This window comes from Oncorhynchus masou, chromosome 3 (assembly GCF_036934945.1).
Source record: "Oncorhynchus masou masou isolate Uvic2021 chromosome 3, UVic_Omas_1.1, whole genome shotgun sequence".
Taxonomy (NCBI): domain Eukaryota; kingdom Metazoa; phylum Chordata; class Actinopteri; order Salmoniformes; family Salmonidae; genus Oncorhynchus; species Oncorhynchus masou.
In genome coordinates, this window is record NC_088214.1 from 21011117 (window position 1) to 21035828 (window position 24712).

The following is a 24712-nucleotide window of genomic DNA, read 5'->3' on the forward strand; positions in this document are numbered from 1 at the left end:
ACAAAAGTATCTATATCCACAGTAAAACGAGTCCTATATCGACATAACCTGAAAGGCTGCTCAGCAAGGAAGAAGCCACTGCTCCAAAACCGCCATAAAAAGCCAGACTACGGTTTGCAACTGCACATGGGGACAAAGAGCATACTTTTTGGAGAAATGTCCTCTGGTCTGATGAAACAGAAATAGAACTGTTTGGCCATAATGACCATCGTTATGTTTGGAGGAAAAAGTGGGAGACTTGCAATCCGAAGAACACCATCCCAACCGTGAAGCACGGGGGTAGCAGCATCATGTTGTGCGGGTGCCTTGCTGCAGGAGGGACTGGTGCACTTCACAAAATAAATGGAATCATAAGGAGGAAAATTATGTGGATATATTGAAGCAACATCACAGACATCAGTCAGGAAGTTAAAGCTTGGCTGCAAATGGGTCTTCCAAATGGACAATGACCCCAAGCATACTTCCAAAGTTGTGGCAAAATGGCTTAAGGACAACAAAGTCAAGGTATTGGAGTGGCCATCAAAAAGCCCTGACCTCAATCCCATATAAAATTTGTGGGCAGAACTGAAAAAGAGTGTGCGAGCAAGGAGACCTACTTACCTGACTCGGTTACACCAGCTCTGTCAGGAGGAATGGGCCAAAATTCACCCAATTTATTGTGGGAAGCTTGTGGATGGCTAACTGAAATGTTTGACACAAGATAAACAATTCAAAGGCTACCAAACACTAATTGAGTATATGTAAACTTCTGACCCACTGGGAATGTGATGAAAGAAATAAAAGCAGAAATAAATCATTTTCTATTATTATTCTGACATTTCACATTCTTAAAATAACTTGGTGATCCTAACTGACCTAAGACAGGACAGTTTTACTAGGATTAAATGTCAGGAATTGTGGAAAACTGAGTTTAAATGTATTTGGCTAAGGTGTATGTAAACTTCTGACTTCAACTGTAAATAACACAAGGAATAAATACATAATGAGTAACGATAAGTTCGCTATATACACAGGGTACCAGTCCCGAGTCAATGTGCAGGGGTACAAGGTAATAGAGGAAGATACGTACAGTATATATAGGTAGGGGTAAAGTGACTAGGCAGCAGGACATATAATAAACAGCAGCAGTGTATGTGATGAGTCAAAAGTATCAATGCAGCTAGTCCGGGTAGCTATTTGGGTAACTATATAGCAGTCCGGGTAACTATATAGCAGTTTTTTGGCTTGGATGTAGAAGCTGTTCAGGGTCCTGCTGGTTCCAGACTTGGTACCCCGGCACCACTTGCCATGCAGTAGCAGAGAGAACAGTCTATGACTTGGGTGACTGGAGTCTTTGACAATTTTTTGAGCCTCTGACACCACCTGGTATAGAGGTCCTGGATGGCAGGGAGCTTGCTTCGCCCCAGTGATGTACTAGGCTATACGCACTTGCGGTCAGTTGCCATACCAAGAGGTGATGCGGACAGTCAAGATTCTCTCAATGGTGAAGCTGTAGAACTTTTTCAGAATCTGAGGGCCCAAATCAAATATTTTCTGCCTCCTGAGGGGGAAGAGATGTTGTTGTGCCTTCTTCACAACTGTGTTGGTGTGTGTGGACCATGTTAATTCCTTAATGATGTGGACACCAAAGACCTTGAAGCTCTCAACCCACTCCACTACAGCCCTGTCAATGTGGATGGGGGTGTGCTCACCCCTCCGTTTCCTGTAGTCCACGATCAGCTCCTTTGTTTTGCTGATGTTGAGGTTGTTGTCCTGGCACCACATTACCAGGTCATTGACCTCCTCTCTATAAGCCGTCTCATCGTTGTCGGTGATCAACCATACCACCATTGTGTTGTCAGCGAACTTAATGGTGATGGAGTCGTGGGCGGACACACAGTCTTGTGTAAACAGGGAGTACAGGAGGGGACTAAGCACGCACCTGAGGGGCCCCGTGTTGAGGGTCAGCATGGCCTGGAGGCGGCCCGCCAGGAAGTCCGTCAGAGTGCTACGGGGCGACAGTCATTTAGACAGTTTCTCCAGGAAAGACTGTGAACCCGAATCCAGTGACATGCCTGCCATATTTAAAGATGACTATATTGAAATTCTGTAGTTTTTTATGCATGCTAATGCTGCATGGATGTCTGCTTTCAAGTATAATGTGTAGGCAGGCAGGTAGCCTAGCAGTTAAAGTGTTGGGCCAGTAACCAAAAGGTCGCCAGTTTGAATCCCTGAGCCGAAAAGGTGAAAAAAAATATGTTGATGTGCCCTTGAGCAAGGCACATAACCCTAATTGCTCCTGTAAGTCGCTCTGGATAAGAGCATCTGCTAAAATTACATAAAATTGAAAATATGTATTGGAGGTGGAGAGTTAGCAATCTCTACATACAATGCCATATGTGTTTGTCGTTGGATTATCAAATTGGTGGGGTAGATAATTAATTAAAGGTCCCCAGTTTATGTGGAGCCTCTCTCGACCACACCCCTTCACATGTTGCAGCAAAACACAGCCATGACTTTTTATTCTCCCAGAATGCACCTTGCTGTGCAGTGACGACGAAGACAACAACAAAACACAGCTGCAGAGTAGGGTGTTAGCTTGCTAGCTAACGTTACTTGAAATAAACCTTAAGTCTTGTCACATAACCCTGGGCAAAAAAAGATACCCGTAACAAACCATGCAAATGTGTAGTTACATAGCAATATGAATCGAACGTAAAAACTAAGATTGAGTCAGACTAGCTAGTCATTCCACACAGCTAGCTATATTGTCGGCTAGCTTTCTAAATCCAGCTAGCTTGTAACGTCAGCTAACTCGATGTCGTTAAAGCTAAACCAAGCTCGCCAGCTAAGTTAGCGTGCTACCGGTAGCTTGCCAAGGCGGAGGAGGAGATGGGATTAAACAAAAAAGGTAAGAGTTTGTCTTATTGTTAGGCACATGTCAGTCATGTAACATTTATATACATATGAGAGGGCACTTTGCGGACCCATTCACTGTCATGGTTGTAAACTTGCAGAAATATAACGCTAGTTAGTTAGCCAACGTTAGCTAAACTAGCTAACAGTAGGTAGTGGTTAGGCAACGTCTGCCAACGCTAAGTTCCTGAGAAGCATCAGAGGAAAGGGATTTAAGACATTTATTAGTTAGTTCATTAACCAAATAGCTATATCGATATAAACTTGTCTTTAGTTCGTACTTTTCTTTGCCTTTTATTTTGTCCAACCTTGACTTCAAGATAGCTGGCTAGCGTTAGCTACTAACGTTAATGGTCTATTACGCAGGCATAGCGAGTTAACGTTAAAGCTTGCTAGCCACCGTGCTAGTGTCAAGGCTTCGTATTTGATCGGCGGAGAGCCATACGGGCATGTTTCACATGTAGACAAATAATTGAGTTATCCCCGATGGTGCGTGCCATGTTAGCTAGTTTGCTAACGTACACAGTGTGTTCGCTAGCTCGGGGCGTATTTCAAATGTTTTTACGTGTCTGTTGTGTTTGGCTGATCAAACCTCTAATTTAGTTGGCAGCTAGCCATATTGCTTGTTGTTTCTAGACCAGTTTCAATGTGAGACAGGCGTCCTCAGTCTTGTTTACAATGTAGTTCGCCGACGTTAGCTTTTGCTTGCGAGCTAGTTGCCACCATGACTCAGCCTGTAGCTAACCCCCCTGACTGCCTAGTTAGTGAGTGTCTAATTGTACATTTCGCCTGATAATAATTTTGCTGGACAATGAACGTTTGCTCAACTAGGAAAGTAAGCAGCGTCTATTCATTTTGGAACTAGCCAAATGCTGTCAAATTGAAATAAACATTATTTAGTTGAGTTCAAGCAACTACTGAATTAGGTTAGAAGCTCCACATGTGTGGCTGCTTTTTAGTTCTCTTCTCAATAAGGCCCAAGGGTGTGTGGTATATGGACAATATACCAGGCTAAGGGCTGTTCTTAAACACGAAACAACGCGGAGTGCCTGGACACAGCCCTGAGCGATGGTATATTGACCATATATCACAAACCCCTGAGGTGCCTTATTGCTATTATAAACTGGTTACCAACGGAATTAGACCAGTAAATATAAATATTTTGTCATACCACAACTGTCAGCCAATCATTCAGATCTCGAACCATCCAGTTTGTAATGATCTTTTTGGGATTAGTTTTCTTACCTGTACAGGACCACTGTCTTTCAAAGAAAATTACCTAGAGATTGTGGTTTATGTGTCAATAAATCTCTGCGGTAGCTTCCAGTAGTATGAATAGTAAACAGTATAGAAAATCACAACCAATAGTAAATACCTAGCTATTAATACCTCTTTTTATCTTCACAGGATGGTGTTGAATGACTAAATGATCAAGATAAAAGAGTGTGAAGATCGCTGGAGGATTCAACATGAAGTTGTATGTATTCCAGGTCAACAATGGAAGCACTCTGACATTTGACACAGAACTTGCTGTCCAAACGTAAGACCCATTTATTTAATCTTTCAGATGATCCTTATCCATTTTCTACTATAGTCTCTATGGAAAATGTAATTTGTGCGGAAATTAAAACATTCTCTGAACCTGTCTTCTTGCAGAGTGTTGGACCTCAAACATGCCATCCAGGTCAAGTACAAGATTGCAACCCAGCATCAAGTCCTGGTTGTGAATGGAGGGGAGTGTATGGTTGCAGAGAGGCGTGTCTGCAGCTACAGTGCTGGCACGGTAAATTTGCATCATTTGGAATTATTGTGTGTTTTTGGAGGTGATTGTGTGTTTTTGGTGTGGATTGTGTTGCAGAAAGGAGATGGTTTTGACTTGATTGATGGCAGTTTTCTGTGAAAGATGGGGGGAAAAAGGACCTCATAATTCCAGATGTGCAAAGTTGAGACATTGATTTTGTTTCCCAGGACACCAACCCCATATTCCTGTTCAACAAAGAGATGATTTTGTGTGACCGGGCTCCGACTATCCCGAAAACCACCTTCTCTATTGAGAACGAGATGGAGCTCAAGGTGGAGGAGTCACTAATGATGCCAGCAGTCTTTCACACCGTCGCCTCGCGAACACAACTTGCTGTGGTAAATGTTTTGTTGCTTTCTGGTCTAGTTACTACTTTCTCAAAATAAGCCATCAATGTCGCTCTACCTTGTTTTACCATACTCAATATTAAAATAAGGGTATTTTATTTTTTATTCAACCTATATTTAACTAGGAAAGTCAGTTCAGAACAAATTCTGATTTACAATGACGGCCTACCAAAAGGCCTCCTGCTGGGACGGGAGCTGGGATTAAAAATAAATATATATTTAGGACAAAACCCACATGACAAGAGAGACAACACAATGCTACATAAAGAGAGACCTAAGACAACAACACAACATGGTAGCAGCACAAAACATGGTACAAACATTACAACAATACATCACGTGAAGCAGCCACAACTGTCAGTAAGCGTGTCCATGATTGAGTCTTTGAATGAAGAGATTGAGATAAAACAGTCCAGTTTGAGAGTGTGTTTGCAGCTCGTTCTAGTCGCTAACGGCAGCGAACTGAATAGAGGAGCGATTATGGATGGGTGTGCTTTGGGGAGCTTTAACGGAATGTGACTGGGAGAACGGGTCTTGTATGTGGAGGATGAGGGCTGCAGTAGGTATCTCAGATAGGGGGGAGTGAGGCCTAAGAGGGTTTTGTAAATAAGCATCAACCGGTGGTTCTTGCGACGGGCATACAGAAATTACCCGTTTACAGAGGAGTATAGAATGCAGTGATGTGTTCTTTAAGGAGCATTGGCGGTGTCAGAGGAAGGCCATAAAAATTGTCAAAGACCCCAGCCACCCCAGTCATAGACTGTTCTCTCTACTACCGCATGGCAAGCGGTACCGGAGTGCCAAGTCTAGGACAAAAAGGCTTCTCAACAGTTTTTACCACCTAGCCATAAGACTCCTGAACAGGAAATCAATCAAATGGCTACCCGGACTATTTGCATCGTGTCCTCCCCCCAACCCCTCTTTTTACTCTGCTGCTACTCTCTGTTTATCATATATGCATAGTCACTTTAACTATACATTCATGTACATACTACCTCAATTGGGCCGACCAACCAGTGCTCCCACGCATTGGTTAACCTGGCTATCTGCATTGTGTCCCACCCACCACCTGCCAATCACCTCTTTTACACTGCTGCTACTCTCTGTTCATCATATATGCATAGTCACTTTAACCATATCTACATGTACATACTACCTCGATCAGCCTGACTAACCTGTGTCTGTATGTAGCCTTGCTACCTTTATAGCCTCACTACTGTATATAGCCTGTCTTTTACTGTTGTTTTATTTCTTTACCTACCTGTTGTTCACCTAATACATTTGTTCCACTATTGGTTAGAGCCTGTAAGTAAGCACGTGACAAATACACTTTGATTTGGTGGCAAATCTGATGGCTGTATGGTGAAGAACATGTAGCCGCTCTCGGCCTGCGATCTGTAAATTATGTCTCCGTAATCTAGCATGGGTAGGATGGTCATCTGAATCATGGTTCGTTTGGCAGCTGGGGTGAAAGAGGAGCGATTACAACAGAGGAAACCAAGTCTAGATTTAACTTTTGCCTGCAGCTTTGAAATGTGCTGAGAGAAGGGCAGTGTAGCTAATCAAGTGTATGATTGTTTTGGCATTTTTAGTGTGATCAAACTTCTGACTACCTTTTTTATTATGCTTCTCTAGGAAATGTTTGAAGTTGCCAAGAAACTTTGTTCTTTCTGCGAACGCCTGGTTCATGATGAACACCTCCAACACCAAGGCTGGGCTGCCATCATGGCCAACCTGGATGACTGCACGCTGTCCTATCAGAAGCTACTGTGGAAATTTGACACGGCATACATGAATTATCAACAAGACTTTGAGGATATCAAATTGAAACTGACAAAGTAAGTGACTCCCTGCATACATTTGAAGTTCAATGCAATTGGAAAGGGGGTGGGGGCTGAATAATGCAATTTGGATGTGTTGGCCTGCTGTGATACTTCAGTGAATAGGTTCAATTTCAATTAATTATTCAGGTTAAATGAATGTATCTCACAGATAAAGGGCTGTATCAGGTTATAGTTCTCTGTGTGTGGCATACCACATCAACTAATTATGTTCATTACGCTCTCGGCCTGCATCTCTCGCTCGCGCTCTCGGCCTGTCTCTCTCGCTCGCGCTCTCGGCCTGTCTCTCTCGCTCGCGCTCTCGGCCTGTCTCTCTCGCTCGCGCTCTCGGCCTGTCTCTCTCGCTCGCGCTCTCGGCCTGTCTCTCTCGCTCGCGCTCTCGGCCTGTCTCTCTCGCTCGCGCTCGGCCTGTCTCTCTCGCTCGCGCTCTCGGCCTGTCTCTCTCGCTCGCGCTCTCGGCCTGTCTCTCTCGCTCGCGCTCTCGGCCTGCATCTCTCGCTCGCGCTCTCGGCCTGTCTCTCGCTCGCGCTCTCGGCCTGTCTCTCTCGCTCGCGCTCTCGGCCTGTCTCTCTCGCTCGCGCTCTCGGCCTGTCTCTCTCGCTCGCGCTCTCGGCCTGTCTCTCTCGCTCGCGCTCTCGGCCTGTCTCTCTCGCTCGCGCTCTCGGCCTGTCTCTCTCGCTCGCGCTCTCGGCCTGTCTCTCTCGCTCGCGCTCTCGGCCTGTCTCTCTCGCTCGCGCTCTCGGCCTGTCTCTCTCGCTCGCGCTCTCGGCCTGTCTCTCTCGCTCGCGCTCTCGGCCTGTCTCTCGCTCGCGCTCTCGGCCTGTCTCTCGCTCGCGCTCTCGGCCTGTCTCTCTCGCTCGCGCTCTCGGCCTGTCTCTCGCGCTCGCGCTCGGCCTGTCTCTCGCGCTCTTGGCCTGTCTCTCGCGCTCTCGGCCTGTCTCTCGCGCTCTCGGCCTGTCTCTCGCGCTCTCGGCCTGTCTCTCGCGCTCTCGGCCTGTCTCTCGCGCTCTCGGCCTGTCTCTCGCGCTCTCGGCCTGTCTCTCGCGCTCTCGGCCTGTCTCTCGCGCTCTCGGCCTGTCTCTCGCGCTCTCGGCCTGTCTCTCGCGCTCTCGGCCTGTCTCTCGCGCTCTCGGCCTGTCTCTCTCGCGCTCTCGGCCTGTCGCTCGCGCTCTCGGCCTGTCTCTCTCGCTCGCGCTCTCGGCCTGTCTCTCTCGCTCGCGCTCTCGGCCTGTCTGTCTCGCTCGCGCTCTCGGCCTGTCTGTCTCGCTCTCTGTCGGCCTGTCTGTCTCGCTCTCTGTCGGCCTGTCTGTCTCTCGCTCTCTGTCGGCCTGTCTGTCTCTCGCTCTCTGTCGGCCTGTCTGTCTCTGCGCTCTCTGTCGGCCTGTCTGTCTCTCGCTCTCTGTCGGCCTGTCTGTCTCTCGCTCTCTGTCGGCCTGTCTGTCTCTCGCTCTCTGTCGGCCTGTCTGTCTCTCGCTCTCTGTCGGCCTGTCTGTCTCTCGCTCTCTGTCGGCCTGTCTGTCTCTCGCTCTCTGTCGGCCTGTCTGTCTCTCTCTCGGTCTCTCTCTCTCGGTCTGTCTCTCTCTCTCTCTCTCGGTCTGTCTGTCTCTCTCTCTCTCGGTCTGTCTGTCTCTCTCAAATTTCAAATTCAAATTCAAGCTGCTTTATTGGCATGAAAAACATTGTGTCAATATTGCCAAAGCAACAATGTATACAATATACATTGTAACAAAATTCTAAAATATAAAATATAAAAGTGTAGTAAATAATAATACAAAATTAAATACAAAAATAATAATAATTACAGTAATAACAATAATAGCAATAACAATTAAGTTACTGCTTACTATGCAGATGTTATTATTCAGTGTCCCTCAGGCTATGGCAGGAAAATACATATTTGGCTGCAAGAGGAGCCATTGCTCCTTCGCCCATGAGTATTCTTAGTTTTTCCTCTGGGTTCAATTTGTAAAAATTTGGAATATGTTTGAATTCAGATGTAGCCAAAATTTTAATGATCTTTTCTGTATTTTCATTATTACTGATGTTGTCTAGACCACAAGCCTTCTTTGATTTAATAGATTTTAGCTTTTCACTTAGTTCTTGTTGGGTTATTGGGTAATCTAATGGATTTTGGTTGTTTTTAATGACTGATTCAAGGATGTTCAATTTTTCTTTAATTTCTAATTGGTTCTGTTGCAAGTCTTTTTGTGGGATGTTTTTGTATAGATTATCAAAATAAGTTTTCCAAATTCCTACATCTTGTATTGCTAATTCTTGTGGCTTTGTTGTGCTTAAATTGTTCCACATGTCCCAGAACTGATTTTGGTCAATTGCGTTTTCAATTTCATCAAGTGTCCTGTTGGTATAATTAAATTTCTTGCGTTTCAGTGTTTGTTTATACTGTTTCAGAGTTTCAAAGTATTCATATCGTAGCTCTGGGTTGTTTTGCTGCTTATGTTTTTTGTTTGACATTTGTCTCAAGTGTTTTCTAATTGTTTTACATTCATTATCAAACCATTTGTCAGAAACATTTTGATTTTTGCTTCTGATGTTGCATTTCTTTGGTTTTCTCAAATTTGCTTTCGATGCTGCTTTTTGGAATATGCAGTAGCAGTAGTATGTTTTGAGTAGCTGAATTGACACCATCTTTATTGTTTTGGTACCGTGAGTTATTGAATTGAGAGAGTTACTGTCTCTCTCTCTCTCTCGGTCTGTCTCTCTCTCTCTCTCGGTCTGTCTCTCTCTCTCTCGGTCTGTCTCTCTCGGCCTGTCGGTCTCTCTCTCTCTCTCTCGGTCTGTCTCTCTCTCTCTCGGTCTGTCTCTCTCGGCCTGTCGGTCTCTCTCTCTCTCGGTCTGTCTCTCTCTCTCTCTCTCTCTCTCTCTCTCTCTCTCTCTCTCTCTCTCTTTCTCTCTCTCTCGGTCTGTCTCTATCTCTCTCTCGGTCTGTCTCTCTCTCTCTCGGTCTGTCTCTCTCGGTCTGTCGGTCTCTCTCTCGGTCGGTCTCTCTCTCTCGGTCTGTGTCTCTCTCTCTCTCTCGGTCTGTCTCTCGGTCTGTCTCTCTCTCTCTCTCGGTCTGTCTGTGTGTGTGTGTCCTCCCCCTGCCACACTTGCATTAATGAATCTGTTGCCAAATCTCAGTTCGCAACCATAGAATTTAGATTTACATATTTGGAATCTCCTTTTCAAGACTGGGGACAGCAGTCTCAGTCATGGCCAAGATCCCCCTACTGGAGTGTCTGACCCGCCACAGCTACAGAGAATGTCTAGAGAAGTCCTGCTCCACTCCTGCCAAGGACTCCGATGAGACCGAGGAGGAGAAGTCGACTGACTCTGTGCTCTGCCCCACCCCCACCGAAACACAAAGGAGCTCCACCAAGTTACCTACGTCAGTCTGTGCCCCGGGGGCGGGGGGCTCACCCGACACCGCCCAAGCCCAGGAAGGCAGTGAGATGACTGACAGTAGTGGGCTGAGGGCAGCTCTTCAGGAGGCAGACTCTCCAGAGAGGGCCAACGCCCCATCCTTCAACGTCACACTGCTGGACTGGATCAACGTTCAAGACCGGCCCAATGACGTGGAATCAGTTGTGAGGAAATGCTTTGACTCCATCAATAGGGTGAGTCACTGTTGTTGTTTGTGTCTGTATTTTGTCTTTACTTTGCCTGTTTGTATTTGTGTATGTGTGACTGAATAGGCCTCTCAGTGGCCTTGCCATGACTCCACAGTGTAATTCTGTATCAAAATGAGTCCACAGTCTGTTATGAGAGTTTATTCAGAAACAGTTCGGATGGAGCCACATCATCCCTTCTATTTCAGCTCGACCCACGGATCATTCAACCATTCTTGTCGGAATGTCGAGACACGATAGCCAAACTGGATAATCAGAACATGAAAGCCATTAAAGGGCTTGAAGACAGGTTATACGCTCTAGACCAAATGATAGCAAGCTGTAACAAGTTGGTCAATGAACAGAAGGAACTTGCTCAGGTAAGCAAAATAAATCTTATCTAAATTATGTTATTGTACCAAATGCCAATAGTGAATAAAACACTGTATAGAAATGTGCCTAATCATTCAAATGACCACTTGATAAAATGATTTACGGTATATTGCAATCAAGCTTTTCGTTGAAAATGTGTACATGAAATCTAACTAAACTCCCTATTAATCAATCTATTGGCTGTTAGGGATTTCTGGCCAATCAGAAGCGTGCCGAGAACCTGAAGGATACGTCCGTGCTGCCTGACCTGTGTCTTAGTCACGCCAACCAGCTGATGATCATGCTGACCAACCACCGGAAGCTGCTGGACATCAAACAGAAGTGCACCACTGCCAAACAGGAACTGGCGAACAACCTACAAGTTCGACTCAAGTAAGACATCTGTTCATCTGTGTCATGTTTTATTAGGATGTTCTCCGTGCATCTTCTTGAAATTAACCAAATTGCTCTACTGATTCCAGATGTGTAACTGGTCAAATACAGTCATTGAAAGCACGAAACGAACTAAGCTAACACTGTAGAAATAATGCCAACTTAGCCAAGCTAAAGCATCCTGACCACTGTGAATGTAGATGGTGCTGCTATGTGATGCTGCACGCGGATCAGGACGGAGAGAAGCTACAGGCCTTGCTGAGGCTGCTGACAGAGCTGATGGAGAGGGTCCGGGTGGTGGACGCCCTCAGCACCGTGCCTCAGATGTACTGCCTGGCCGTGGTGGAGGTGGTCCGCAGGAAGATCTTCATAGGCCACTACAGAGAGGTCAGAGCACAGGACCATCATGTGACCACTTCTCAAAACCCAATCCCAACCCACATCTCCCCTCAGTTCCAACTTGCAGACCTGAAGCAACCCTCAACCTCCAGCTGGGCCTACAGATATGCGGTGAAACTCAAATTGGAGGGAAAATGTTGTAAATTCTGCTCTTCTGTTCTTCTCTCTCTCCTCAGTGGGCCTGTGCTCTCGTGAAGGATGGAAAACGTCTCTATGAGACTGAGAAGTATAAAAGGGAAACGTTTGGCAAGTTGTTCAGTAAGTTCCTTTATTTAAAAAAATAAATAATCCCATTTGATGATATTTAACGAGTGTCCCCTCTGAAATTAACATACGTTCATTCCTACCAACAGCTGAGCTGACATAAAGCTCTGTGATCCTCTTTGCAGGGAAATCTTTTCTCAGAAATCGCTTGTTTAGAGGACTTGACTCATGGCCCCCCACTTCATTTTGCGTAAGTAGTCAGTCAATTGTGTTTTTTTTTAAACATCCATTTAATTCCCAAAATATTGTAATCTAATCCATTTTCTTGTTTTTGTTGTTTATCCCTCTTTTATCGTGTAGACGCGAAAGCCCAGAAAGTTTGACTTTGAGCTTCCAGATATTTCCCTTGGTGACCTGCAGTACTTAAAGACCTGTTGTCCTACAGAGGTGCAGCCTTTCCTCAGGTAGGCCGTGGTTTCTCTTGTGCATCGTGAAGCAATAACCAGGCATTTTAGTTAACTTGTGAACACTTGGCTGTATTATCTGTTGCAATATGCAGTGCAATAACCCAATATGCAGTGCAATAACGCAATATGCAGTGCAATAACCCAATATGCAGTGCAATAACCCAATATGCAGTGCAATAACCCAATATGCAGTGCAATAACCCAATATGCAGTGCAATAACGCAATATGCAGTGCAATAACGCAATATGCAGTGCAATAACGCAATATGCAGTGCAATAAACCTGGTACTTTTCCCCAGGCTTCCAACACTGTGTGACTTTGAGCCTTTGCACCAGCACGTGGAGATGCTTCAACAGTTGGTGCTAGCTACTCAAGCTGCCAGTGTGGACGAGATGTCTCGAACTATCACTGACTTACTGAGTGAACAAAGGGTAATCACAATCTACAATGGAATATGCACTGGAAATAATCCCAAAGCACAGAGATCACTGTCCCTTAATTGCATATTCTTCACTCACTCCCCTTCTCATTTCTGTTCCTCCAGGTGTCGTGCAGCCAGAGTGCTCAGAGATCCACGGCAGCGGTGACCCCGTTAACCATGCGGTCCAACAGCACCCCTGGGACCACCTTTACCTCCTCCATGATCCCATCCTCTCTCAGTCTCCCGGGCCCACTTTGCCAGCCCCTCCCTGGCCACGGCCCCACCACGCTGGAGGACCTGTCCCCAGACAGCATCGACGCCCAAACCTTCGACTTTGAGACCATTGGCCACCCCAACATGGACCCTGTCCTGCACCAGGCCGGTTCCCTAGACCTGGACTCCCTGGCTGAGAGCCCCGAGTCAGACTTCATGTCGGCGGTCAACGAGTTTGTGATCGAAAACTCGCCCACCCCAATCAGCGACCCCACCAGCCCAGGGATGATGGTGGAGTCGCTGTACTCTTCGGTCATCAACGCCATCGACAGCAAGCGCATGCATGACACCACCACTTTAGAGAGGGAGAACTCCAAGATGGCCGCGCTAAAGCTGAGCATGGAGAAGTACCGCACTGCTGCCGAGGAGTCCCAGACCAACCTGTGGAGCGTCAAGGATGACCTGTACCGCCACAGAGACCTGCTGCTGAAGGAGCAGCGAGACTTTGGCTTCGCCCTGAAGACCATGACCATTGAGGTGCTCAACATGGTGGACACCATCCGTAAGAGAGAGGAGGAGGAGCACCAGGCCGAGTTCCTCTCCATGCAGCAGGACCACGAGAATCAGCTTCAGGCCCTGATGGAAGAGAACCAGGTCAACAAGAACATTGTGAAAGACGTGCAGCGGGCCATGCTGGAACTGGAGGGGCTGCTGGAGCACAAGAAGAAGGAGCTCACCCAGCTGGAGGTCGAGAGAGAGGACTGGGCCGAGGCAGAGAACAGACACACTCAAACGGCCAGGGTCCTGGAGCAGAAGATCAGCGATCAGGCCCAAGAGGTGCAGACCTTGGCTGCCTCCAGAGACTCCCTGGCCAGCCAGCTGGAGACGCTGCACATTGAGATCGAGCGCGGCCAGCAGAAGATCCGCCAGGAGCTGGAGGGAGCCCAGCAGTCCCACCTGCAGGAGCTGGAGGAGAGGATGAGGCATCAGCACCAGGCCCAGCTAGATACCCTGGCCCGGGAGAACCAGGAGGCCCTGGAGCATCTGGCCACAGAGAACAGGGCCAAGCTGAGCGAGGTCACTGACCTGCACACCGCCACCCTGACAGAGAGGGACTGCCAGCTGAGGGACCTGGAGGCCCGGGTCATCGAGCTGGCTGACCTGCGCTGCAAGCTGGAGGTGGAGCTGGCCCTGAAGGAGTCTGAGACAGAGGAGGTGAGGCTGCTGTACGAGGAGGCCAAGCAGGGGCAGCAGGAGGCCAATGTGGGGAAGGCCACCGTGGAGGCTGAGACCCAGTCCCTCAGCGAACAGCTAGCCCAGGTTAACAGGCAGCTGCAGGCCAGGAACGAGGAGTACGAGACCGACCTGGCTGAGCTGAGGAGGCTGATGGAGAAGGACCAGTGTATCTCTGAGTTGGTGGACAGGCACGAAGAGGAGAGGAACCAACTCCACAGAGAGCTGACCGCCCTGCAGCAGCAGACCCTGGACAGCGAGGGGAGCCGCGTTGAGCAGCTGCAGAACCTCCAGCGAGACCTCGACTTGCAGACAGTGGCACTGTGCGAAGACAACGAGAAGCAGCGGGGGAGTTCTGAGGAGCAGGAACAACACTTAAGGACTGTTATCTGCGATTTGCAGGTGGAGAACGACCTGCTCGCCAAAAGAATAGAGCAGGACACACAAACAGCCCAGGAACGTTTGGAGAAAGAGAAGGCCTTGAAGGCTGCTGTACTAGATGACTTTAAAGACTTGAAGCAACAGAAGGTGGAGATGGAGAAAAGACTGTCAGACAAAATTAAACAACTTGAATGTGACCTTCAGGAAAGACAATCCTCTGAAAGGTAAGAGCTGATGAATGCCCCACTGCTCTCTACTTGCATTAAACAGTGATTTGCTATAAACATGTCATTGCCTTGTAATGAACAAGGTAACTATTTATACAGATCATTATTAGCTGTGACATTAGCTTCTCCATGCGATATACTGTATCTAATATAGCAAACATTTGAGTGAATCCCACCCAGACCTCAGTCTGTGTTGACTTCAGTGAGCTGTAGTTTACGCTGAAAATAGCACTTTTGTAATGTGGCATAGCTGCATTTTGGGTTGGGGTACTGCTAAGTGCAATGTTTTCATCATGAAAAAAGGGCCTGTGTTAAATGCAAGGGGAAACCAGTGCTTTTACAGTATACTGTGTCAAGCGTGCATGTGGTTGGATGTTTTTGACATACCTGTTGCCAAATGGATTAATGTAAGTTTAAGTTGTGAGGAGTTAGTATTTATTTTGACCTGGTGTGTGTGTGTGTGTGTGTCTGCCTGTGTCTCTGTCTGCTTGTGTCTCTGTCTGTCTGCCTGCCTGCCTGTGTCTCTGCCTGCCTGCCTGTGTCTCTGTCTGCCCGTCTCTCTCTGTCTGCCTGCCTGCCCGTCTTTGTCTGCCCGTCTCTCTCTGTCTGCCTGCCTGCCCGTCTTTGTCTGCCCGTCTCTCTCTGTCTGCCCGTCTCTCTCTGTCTGCCCGTCTCTCTCTGTCTGCCCGTCTCTCTCTGTCTGCCCGTCTCTCTCTGTCTGCCCGTCTCTCTCTGTCTGCCCGTCTCTCTCTGTCTGCCCGTCTCTCTCTGTCTGCCCGTCTCTCTCTGTCTGCCCGTCTCTCTATGTCTGCCCGTCTCTCTCTGTCTGCCCGTCTCTCTCTGTCTGCCCGCCTGCTTCTTGTGTCTGTGTCTGCCCGCCTGTTACTTGTGTCTGTGTGTGTCCCTCAGAGAGGCAGGGTTGTCGGAGGTACAGACAGAGGGTCGGGGGTCTGATGCAGGGGCTCCTCTCTCCCTGGACTCTGCATTGCAGGAGCATCTGCAGCAGGAGACAGCCTCGCTGCACACCCAGCTGGAGCTCTTGGAGAGGAGGAAGAACGAGGAGATGCAGAACCTCAAGACCTCCCTCATTGCAGAACAACAGGTCAGTGTTAGGCTAGTCCTCCCCAGATCTTCAGAAGCTTCCTCTGTCAATATTGACCAGCACCAAATCTAGGAGCAGCACCTATCTAGATACACTACAATTTAAATCATATACTCTGTCGTTTGTCTGCCTAAAATGTTTAGCTTTTATCTAATTGTTAGCCAAATGTTTCAGTTTTTTAGCATTTGTCTCCAATTAGCTTTCCTCTAAGTAGGTCTAATTGTGATCCACTGGCAACTGCAAACAAACTGACCACTAGTGACCAATATCTAAAATTCTTCAAATACTCCATTACATCACTACTACTAAGTCTTAGTCACCCCTTAATGAAGCAGGTCTGTGGGGCAGTATGTGTATATTATAATTAGAGCACAGTGTTCTCATGTCGTCTTGCTTGCTGTCTAAATGGGAATATGATACTGGCCACTGTGTGTGACCCTCTTGGTGTAACGTGGTTAGGCCTTAACCATATTGTTGAGAGTAAAAAGCTGTTAGAAACATTGGTGAGAACACATTCTGCCCCACAAATATATATTTTTGTACTATTTCTATAAATTATCATTACAATTATCGGCTTGGTAGCAAAATCCAAGGTCCTCCAAGTTTGCGGACGACACAACAGTGGTAGGCTTGATTACCAACAACGATGAGACGGCCTACAGGGAGGAGGTGAGGGCCCTCGGAGTGTGGTGTCAGGAAAATAACCTCACACTCAACGTCAACAAAACTAAGGAGATGATTGTGGACTTCAGGAAACGGCAGAGGGAACACCCCTCTATCCACATCGATGGAACAGAAGTGGAGATGGTAGTAAGTTTTAAGTTCCTCGGCATACACATCACAGACAAACTGAATTGGTCCACCCACACAGACAGCATTGGGAAGAAGGCGCAGCAGCGCATCTTCAACCTCAGGAGGCTGAAGAAATTCGACTTGTCACCAAAAGCACTCACAAACTTCTACAGATGCACAATCGAGAGCATCCTGGCGGGCTGTATCACCGCCTGGTACGGCAACTGCTCCGCCCACAACCGTAAGGCTCTCCAGAGGGTAGTGAGGTCTGCACAACGCATCACCGGGGGCAAACTACCTGCCCTCCAGGACACCTACACCACCCGATGTTACAGGAAGGCCAAAAAGATCATCAAGGACATCAACCACCCGAGCCACTGCCTGTTCACCCCGCCTTCATCCAGAAGGCGAGGTCAGTACAGGTGCATCAAAGCTGGGACCGAGAGACTGAAAAACAGCTTCTATCTCAAGGCCATCAGACTGTTAAACAGCCACCACTAAAATTGAGTGGCTGCTGCCAACACACTGACTCAACTCCAGCCACTTCAATAATTGGAATTGATGGGAAAGGATGTAAAATATATCACTAGCCACTTTAAACAATGCTACCTAATATAATGTTTACATACCCTACGTTATTCATCTCATATGTATACGTATATACTGTACTCTATCATCTACTGCATCCGTATGTAATACATGTATCACTAGCCACTTTAACTATGCCACTTTGTTTACATACTCATCTCATATGTATATACTGTACTCGATACAGTAGATGGTATCTTGCCTATGCTGATCTGTACCATCACTCATTCATATATCTTTATGTACATATTCTTTATCCCCTTACACGTGTGTGTGTGTATAAGACAGTAGTTTTGGAATTGTTAGTTAGATTACTTGTTGGTTATTACTGCATTGTCGGAACTAGAAGCACAAGCATTTCGCTACACTCGCATTAACATCTGCTAACCATGTGTATGTGACAAATAAAATTTGATTTGATTCCTCGCTAACCTAAGGTCCTCCTAGCTAGCCTAAGGTCTTATGCTAAAGTGAGCAGGCTTGATTGTGGTCTATTGTTCTGAGCCATGACTCAACCCTCAGTTGACTCACTGAGCCTGTCACCTGTCTGGTAGTTCTTTGTCTTCTGTGACTGCCTCACTGTGTGTTAACTTACATCCCAGACAATGCAGTAGCAGTATCTGAAAGCCTTAATTTCCCCCTCCTCCCTCCCCAGACTAACTTCAACACTGTGCTGACGAGAGAGAAGCTGAAAAAGGAACAGATCATCAATGATCTGACAGAGAAGCTGCGGAAGGTTACCCAGCAACAGGAGAAGGACAAAGGTACAGGACAGACACGTACAGCTATGAGAGAACAGAATGATTTCTGCCTTCTGAAAACTTAATGTGCTGGATATACTGAAACTAGATTGCATTTTCTATGCTGTTATTGGTTTGTGGTTCGTTCAATCCTTGAATATGTTGGTTGATTGTATTGAAAGTCAGTCTGGCTGCAGTCCATTCATCCTGATATGTTCACTGTGTGTCTCCAGGTCTAATAGAGACACTGTCTGAAGACCGGGCCATCGTCATGCAGGAGAAGAAGCAGTTGGAGGAGGACCTGAACCGGCTGCGCAGCACCGCCCTGGTGTCCTCGGCCTACTACAGCCCTAACATCTTAGCTCTGGAGCCCACTGGAGCCGGGCCTGGACCTGGGCATTGTCCTGGTCCTGGGACTGAAGTTGAGTTTGGGGCTGGAGCCTGCTACTCTGAGCCCTTCCTTGACACAGACAGACCGGCCTCTGTGGCCGCCATCAGAGAGGACGACAAGGTGGACTCAGCTGTGGAGGCCAGTATGGTGACCGTACAGTAAGCATCTCCCAAACATAAATAGTCCAATAAACAATGACTCATAATAACCCCCTAACATCGCAATGAATCTTTAATTTTATAGAGATAAGTTAAGCTTTGACAGATCTACTTGTCAAAATATTTGTCTAATGGTATTTGGTTGAACTGAGGACAGTGGCAGCCTTTGAAAGGCATTAGACCAATTTATGAATAGAAGTTGTAAGCTGTCAAAGAATAATGTTGAAGAGAGTAGTAGTAGCATGTCAGTTTTAATGTGTAAAAGATTAAGAAGGATGTTGAAAGTACTTGTTTGAGATGGCCAGACAAGGATGGACAATGTGAGGACAAATAAGACAGAACAAGGGAGGCTAGGATTGGAAAATGTAAGTTATTTATTTTTATTTTTTACTTTTAACTACAATCAAGCAGGCTAGTAATCATTATTACCCCAGAGAAGGTCCCTCTAAATTCATATTTATGCTTGTTGAATCTTCATATTTCAGAGTAAGAATTTGTTTGAATGATTCTCAAATGTGTTAAAAGCTGTCACCAAAGTGATCTGATTATTCGTCCGTTGTTTCCTTATCAGCGATAACATCCTGATGATGTCCGAGGAGAAACAGAGGATACTGTTACTTGAGAGGGTGAGTTGACACCTCTGACATAAATCTTCTAAATGGAACTGGAGGAAGTTGGGCTCATTGAATGAGGAATTACAATACTAACAGGATCTAAACTCGGCAACAAAAAGTAATGTTCTCTCACTGTCAACTGCGTTTATTTTCAGCAAACTTAACGTGTAAATATTTGTATGAACATAAGATTCAACAAGTGAGACAAACTGAACAAGTTCCACAGACTTGTGACTAACAGAAATGGAATAATGTATCCCTGAACAGGGGGGGGGGTCAAAATCAAAAGTAACAATCTCTATCTGGTGTGGCCATCAGATGCATTAAGTACTGCAGTGCATCTCCTCCTCATGGACTGCACCATATTTGCCAGTTCTTGCTGTGAGATGTTACCCCACTCTTCCACCAAGGCACCTGCGAGTTCCCGGACATTTCTGGGGTGAAAGGCCCTAGCCCTCACCCTCCGATCCAACAGGTCCCGGACGTGCTCAGTGGGATTGACATCTGGGCTCTTGGCTGACCATGGCAGAACACTGGCATTCCTATCTTGCAGGAAATCACGCACAGAACGAGCAGTATGGCTGGTGGCATTGTCATGCTGGAGGGTCATGTCAGGATGAGCCTGCAGGAAGGGTACCACATGAGGGAGGAGGATGTCTTCCCTGTAACACACAACATTGAGATTGCCTGCAATGACAACAAGCTCAGTCCAATGATGCTGTGACACACCGCTCCAGACCATGACGGACTCTCCACCTCCAAATCGATCCCACTCCAGAGTACAGGCCTTGGTGTAACTCTCATTCCTGTGATGATAAACGCAAATCCGATCATCACCCCTGGTGAGACTAAACCGCGACTCGTCAGTGAAGAGCACTTTTTGCCAGTCATGTCTTGTCCAGTGACGGTGGGTTTGTGCCCATAGGCGACGTTGTTGCCGGTGATGTCTGGTGAGGACCTGCCTTACAACAGGCCTACAAGCCCTCAGTCCAGCCTCTCTCAGCCTATTGTGGACAGTCTGTGCACTGATAGAGGGATTGTGTGTTCCTGGTGTAACTCGGGCAGTTGTTGTTGCCATCCTGTACATGTCCTGCAGGTGTGATGTTCGGATGTACCGATCCTGTGCAGGTGGTGTTACACGTGCTCTGCCACTGCGAGGACGATCAGCTGTCCGTCCTGTCTCCCTGTAGCGCTGTCTTAGTAGGCGTCTCACAGTACAGACATTGCAATTTATTGCCCTGGCAACATCTGCAGTCCTCATGCCTCCTTGCAGCATGCCTAAGGCACGTTCACGCAGATGAGCTGGGACCCTGGGTTTCTTTCTTTTGGTGTTTTTCAGAGTCGTAGAAAGGCCTTTTTAGTGTTTTCATAACTGTGACCTTAATTGCCTACCCTCTGTAAGCTGTTAGTGTCTTAATGACCGTTCCACAGGTGCATGTTCATTAATTGTTTATGGTTCATTGAACAAGCATGGGAAATAGTGTTTAAACCCTTTACAATGACGATCTGTGAAGTTATTTGGATTTTTACAAATTATCTTTGAAAGACAGGGTTCTGAAAAAGGGGCGTTTCTTTTTTTGTTGATTTTATATGGGTTGTTCTTGAGTTGTCTTGAGTTGTTTGTCCTAATGTGTGCTGTCATATTTCAGACTTTACATATGAAGGAAGAGGAAAACAAGCGCCTCAGTCAAAGACTGGTAGGTTTGATTCAATTTGATGACTGATTAGAAAATGTGGAAATGTTGCTTATAATGTTATTGTTTAACTGTTCTAGGGCAAAAAAACAACCAGATATTGCCATTTCTTGATACATACATTTTCCACATGGTTTCCATGTGTGTAGTTGTCCCCCACGATGAAATCGGGGAGGGGACTGTGCATCTGTCTCGGTACGTTTGTACGTTAGTCACACGCGATATGTCAGACAACACCTGCCAGATTTTGATTAAACTTGGGTGAATGATGCATCATTTACAAAGTTACACTGATAGACCCAATGGGGGTCCTATAGGAATCAACTGAAATTCTAAACATTCAGCATCCGTATCTCCTGTACCGTTTGAGCTTGAATCGTCACTAATTGGCACTGCATCATTTGTGGGGGATAGCATGTTTACTATCGCCTTGTTACTTATGGATATACACTCATTGGCCAGTTTGTTGGGTACACCCATATTGTACTGGGTTGGACACCCCTTTGCCTCCAGAACAGCCTGAATTCTTCAGGGCATGGAAACATTGCTCAATTGATATCAAGGGACCTAACGTGTGCCAGGAAAGCATTCCCACATCATTACACTACTGCCACCAGCCTGTACCATTGACACCAGGATGGATGGGGCCATGGACTCATGCTGCTTAGGCCATATCCTGACTCTGCCATCAGCGTCACGCAACAGGAACTGGGATTCTGTTTTTAATTTCTTCAATTGTCCAGTGTTGGTGTTAGTGTGCCACTGGAGCTGCTTCTTTTTGTTTTCAGCTGATAGGAGTGGAACCCAGTATGGTCGTCTGCTAGAATTGCCGTCCTTGAAAAGGACTGACGAGTTGTGCGTTCCAAGATGCTGTTCTGCACACCACTGTTGTACTGCGCCGTTATTTGCCCATTTGTGACCCGCCTATTAGCCTACACGATTTTTGCCGACCTCTTCGACCTCTCGTCAACGAGCTGTTTTCTCCCACAGGAATGCTGCTGAGTGGATGTTTTTTGGTAGTTGCACCATTCTCTGTAAACCCTAGACAATGTTGTGCGTGAAAAGCCTAGTAGGCCGGCAATTTCTGAGATACTGGAACCAGAGCACCTGCCACTAACGATCATACTATGCTCAACAGTCACTTAGGTCACTCGTTTTGCCCATTCTAACGTTTACTCGAGCAGTAACTGAATGCCTCTCTGCCTGTCTGCCTGTGTTCTATAGCAAGCCACGGCCACGTGACTCACTGTCTGTTGGAGCTAACCATTTTTATGAATGGGGTGGAGTACCTAATAAACTGTATTGGTGTATATCCCATTTTAATTAATTTAGCTTAGACGCAGGTATTGTCAGTGTACCCCAGACTATTTTACCCCATCACCACTAGATGGCAGTAGCATCAAAGCTTATGTCCCTGTCCAGCAGACCGAGGAGATTTCTGAGCCCAAACAGTAACTTCCTTCATCAAAAGGAAAATCAATACAGTCCTTCAGGCAGTTAAACATATTGCACCACTATTCCACACATACCTAAAAACAATAGCATAAAAATAAGTGCCAAAACGTATATGTTCCAGCAAATACATTTCACGCCATACGGTGGTGGTATTGACAGCTGCCATGCAAAGATCAGTCAGACTAGGAAAGCATCCATGACCAGCAGTGTCAAGAAGATCATACTCACTCATAACACCCATTACCTTTCTCTCTTTGTAGATGTCTCAAAGCATGTCCTCGGTGTCGTCACGGCATTCAGAGAAAATCGCCATCAGAGAGTAAGCTTATAAGATTGCCACATAAGTGCTGATGTGTAGAGTGTGTAGATACAGTGCTTGTACATTTTCTCCTTTGTAAAAAAAAAAAAAAAATCCAGCAAATCTCTGTTTTTCAGCAGTATGAACATCAAAGCTTTTTTATTTGTTTTTTATTTCATTTTTGTCTCTTAATATCTGGTTCATCCTTTTGTTGTATCTAGTATCTAGCACCATTTTGTGTCAAGGTTGACCTCTGTCCTTTTCAGTTTCCAGGTTGGTGACTTGGTTCTGATCATCCTAGATGAAAGACATGACAACTATGTACTGTTCACCGTGGGTCCCACCCTGTACTTCCTCCACTCCGAGTCCCTCACGGCCCTGGACCTCAAACCAGGTCAGACAATCATCATAGCCTATACTTAAAAAACAATATGTAGCTAAGTTATTATAGAATATTTACTTACTAAGTTATAATTTACAAAGTTATATACAATTTTAACTTTTGTTGCGTAGAGACAAAGTTGCATACAATATAAAATATACAATTATACGAAGTTATTGTATAAAAGAAGATATGTTTTGTAGAACAAGTTGTGCAAAAACAAGCGTTTATCTCCTCTTTACAAACTCTAACTATTGGTGAATTGATTAACTTGGACAACTGAATTGGAGTAACCTTTGTCAAAATGTTTGTGTGTTGATTGTATTGGTTTTATTCTGTCAATCACTGACAGATCCTATGTTTGCTTCAGCATCAGGAGCCTCAAGACGGCCGTGGGTTCTTGGAAAAGTGATGGAGAAGGAATATTGCCAGGCGAAAAAGGTAATTAGTATATAGGTAATGAATTGTAATAGTAATTTAATAGTCCAGTAGTATAGCACAGTAGCTTTTCTTAATATAGATTGTCATTAAAGAAGGTAAAATGATAATTATAATAGTAAATGAATAACCGACTAAAATAATCAACAATCAAATGGTGACGTTTTAAGAACATCTATGTGGTGACTGTTTCCTTTAGGCTCAAAACCGGTTCAAAGTTCCTTTGGGCACCAAGTTCTACAGGGTGAAGGCTGTTTCATGGAACAAGAAAGTATAATATAGCCAAGTTATGAGCTAAAATGTATGTTTATATTGAATAAAGTTTTAAATAGACTCTCACGTCATACATAATTCATAAATATATCTCTTATCAACTTGAAAATGGGGGAAAAAAATATAATAATCATGCTATTCTTTGGGCTTTTAGTTCAACATTCCATCAACCCTCTCTCTTTTTAATCCAGAAGATTTGTTATTGTGGACCAAACACTATTTCTTTATTAGGGCATGGCCCTAAACCCTGGCAGAAAGCCCTTAATACCTGTGTGTAAATTGAACAAAAAGTATTTGGATGTTTATATATTTAGTTATCATTCATTATCAGCATTTGTCCTCTTTGTGGAAAATACTGTATCATTACCAACAACAAATGAAAATATACATTTATTATAAATGTTTATGAAGGAATGTTCATGGCATGCATATTGATATATTTTCTTTGATTTCACTTATCAAGTTAAATGTCGTAGTTGGAAGTGTAGTCAATGCTGTTTGTTACTCACAGCGCAGTATGGCCCTGTGTTAATACTGACATGTACATTTTAGCCGACTGGTGAAAGCGGTCGTCATTACAGTCCTTGAAAACGCACTTTCAAAAAAAAACAACGCTTTTTGTTGATTCAAAAGGGAAGGAATTGGCTGTCAAATAAAATAAATACATAAAAATGAACTACAACAGCTCAACTTCCCGCTATCATAGAATATTGATATGTAGAATGGAATACTTTGCTTGTGACCGTGTTTCATTACTGGATGACATTGTACATTACCCATCATTCAAATTACACAAGTAACAATAAATGACTGTATTGTAAAAAAAGTTTAGAGTTTTGAAACAATAAAAGATTGACCCTAAAAAACTTTACTGCACTATTTTTTTCTATACATAACTGAAATACTCACCCGTAAGAGCATTGGTGGTTTACAAAATATTTACACACAAAATATAGACATAAAAGACATGACAGATAGACAATGTTT

The 24712-nt window shown here is 45.4% G+C and overlaps 1 protein-coding gene across 2 annotated transcripts; it reads left to right on the forward strand.

Moving 5' to 3' along the window:
• The first annotated feature begins 2521 nt into the window (after positions 1 to 2521).
• Positions 2522 to 24591, forward strand: LOC135512523 (RB1-inducible coiled-coil protein 1-like). Of its 2 annotated transcripts, none has more exons than XM_064934634.1 (23): positions 2522 to 2890; positions 4303 to 4435; positions 4552 to 4678; positions 4864 to 5034; positions 6679 to 6881; positions 10072 to 10498; positions 10699 to 10869; positions 11070 to 11254; positions 11455 to 11641; positions 11830 to 11911; positions 12043 to 12107; positions 12218 to 12321; positions 12624 to 12756; positions 12870 to 14797; positions 15710 to 15902; positions 17938 to 18046; positions 18256 to 18571; positions 19143 to 19197; positions 20835 to 20882; positions 22595 to 22653; positions 22899 to 23026; positions 23367 to 23455; positions 23652 to 24591. In XM_064934634.1, exons 2-23 carry the CDS (start codon positions 4365 to 4367, stop codon positions 23727 to 23729), a joined length of 4929 nt encoding a protein of 1642 aa, XP_064790706.1. In that variant the 5' UTR covers positions 2522 to 2890; positions 4303 to 4364; the 3' UTR covers positions 23730 to 24591. The 2 variants fall into 2 exon arrangements, with proteins under 2 accessions (XP_064790706.1, XP_064790716.1); XM_064934644.1 differs by having other exon boundaries at positions 23385 to 23455.
• Positions 24592 to 24712: the final 121 nt, after the last annotated feature.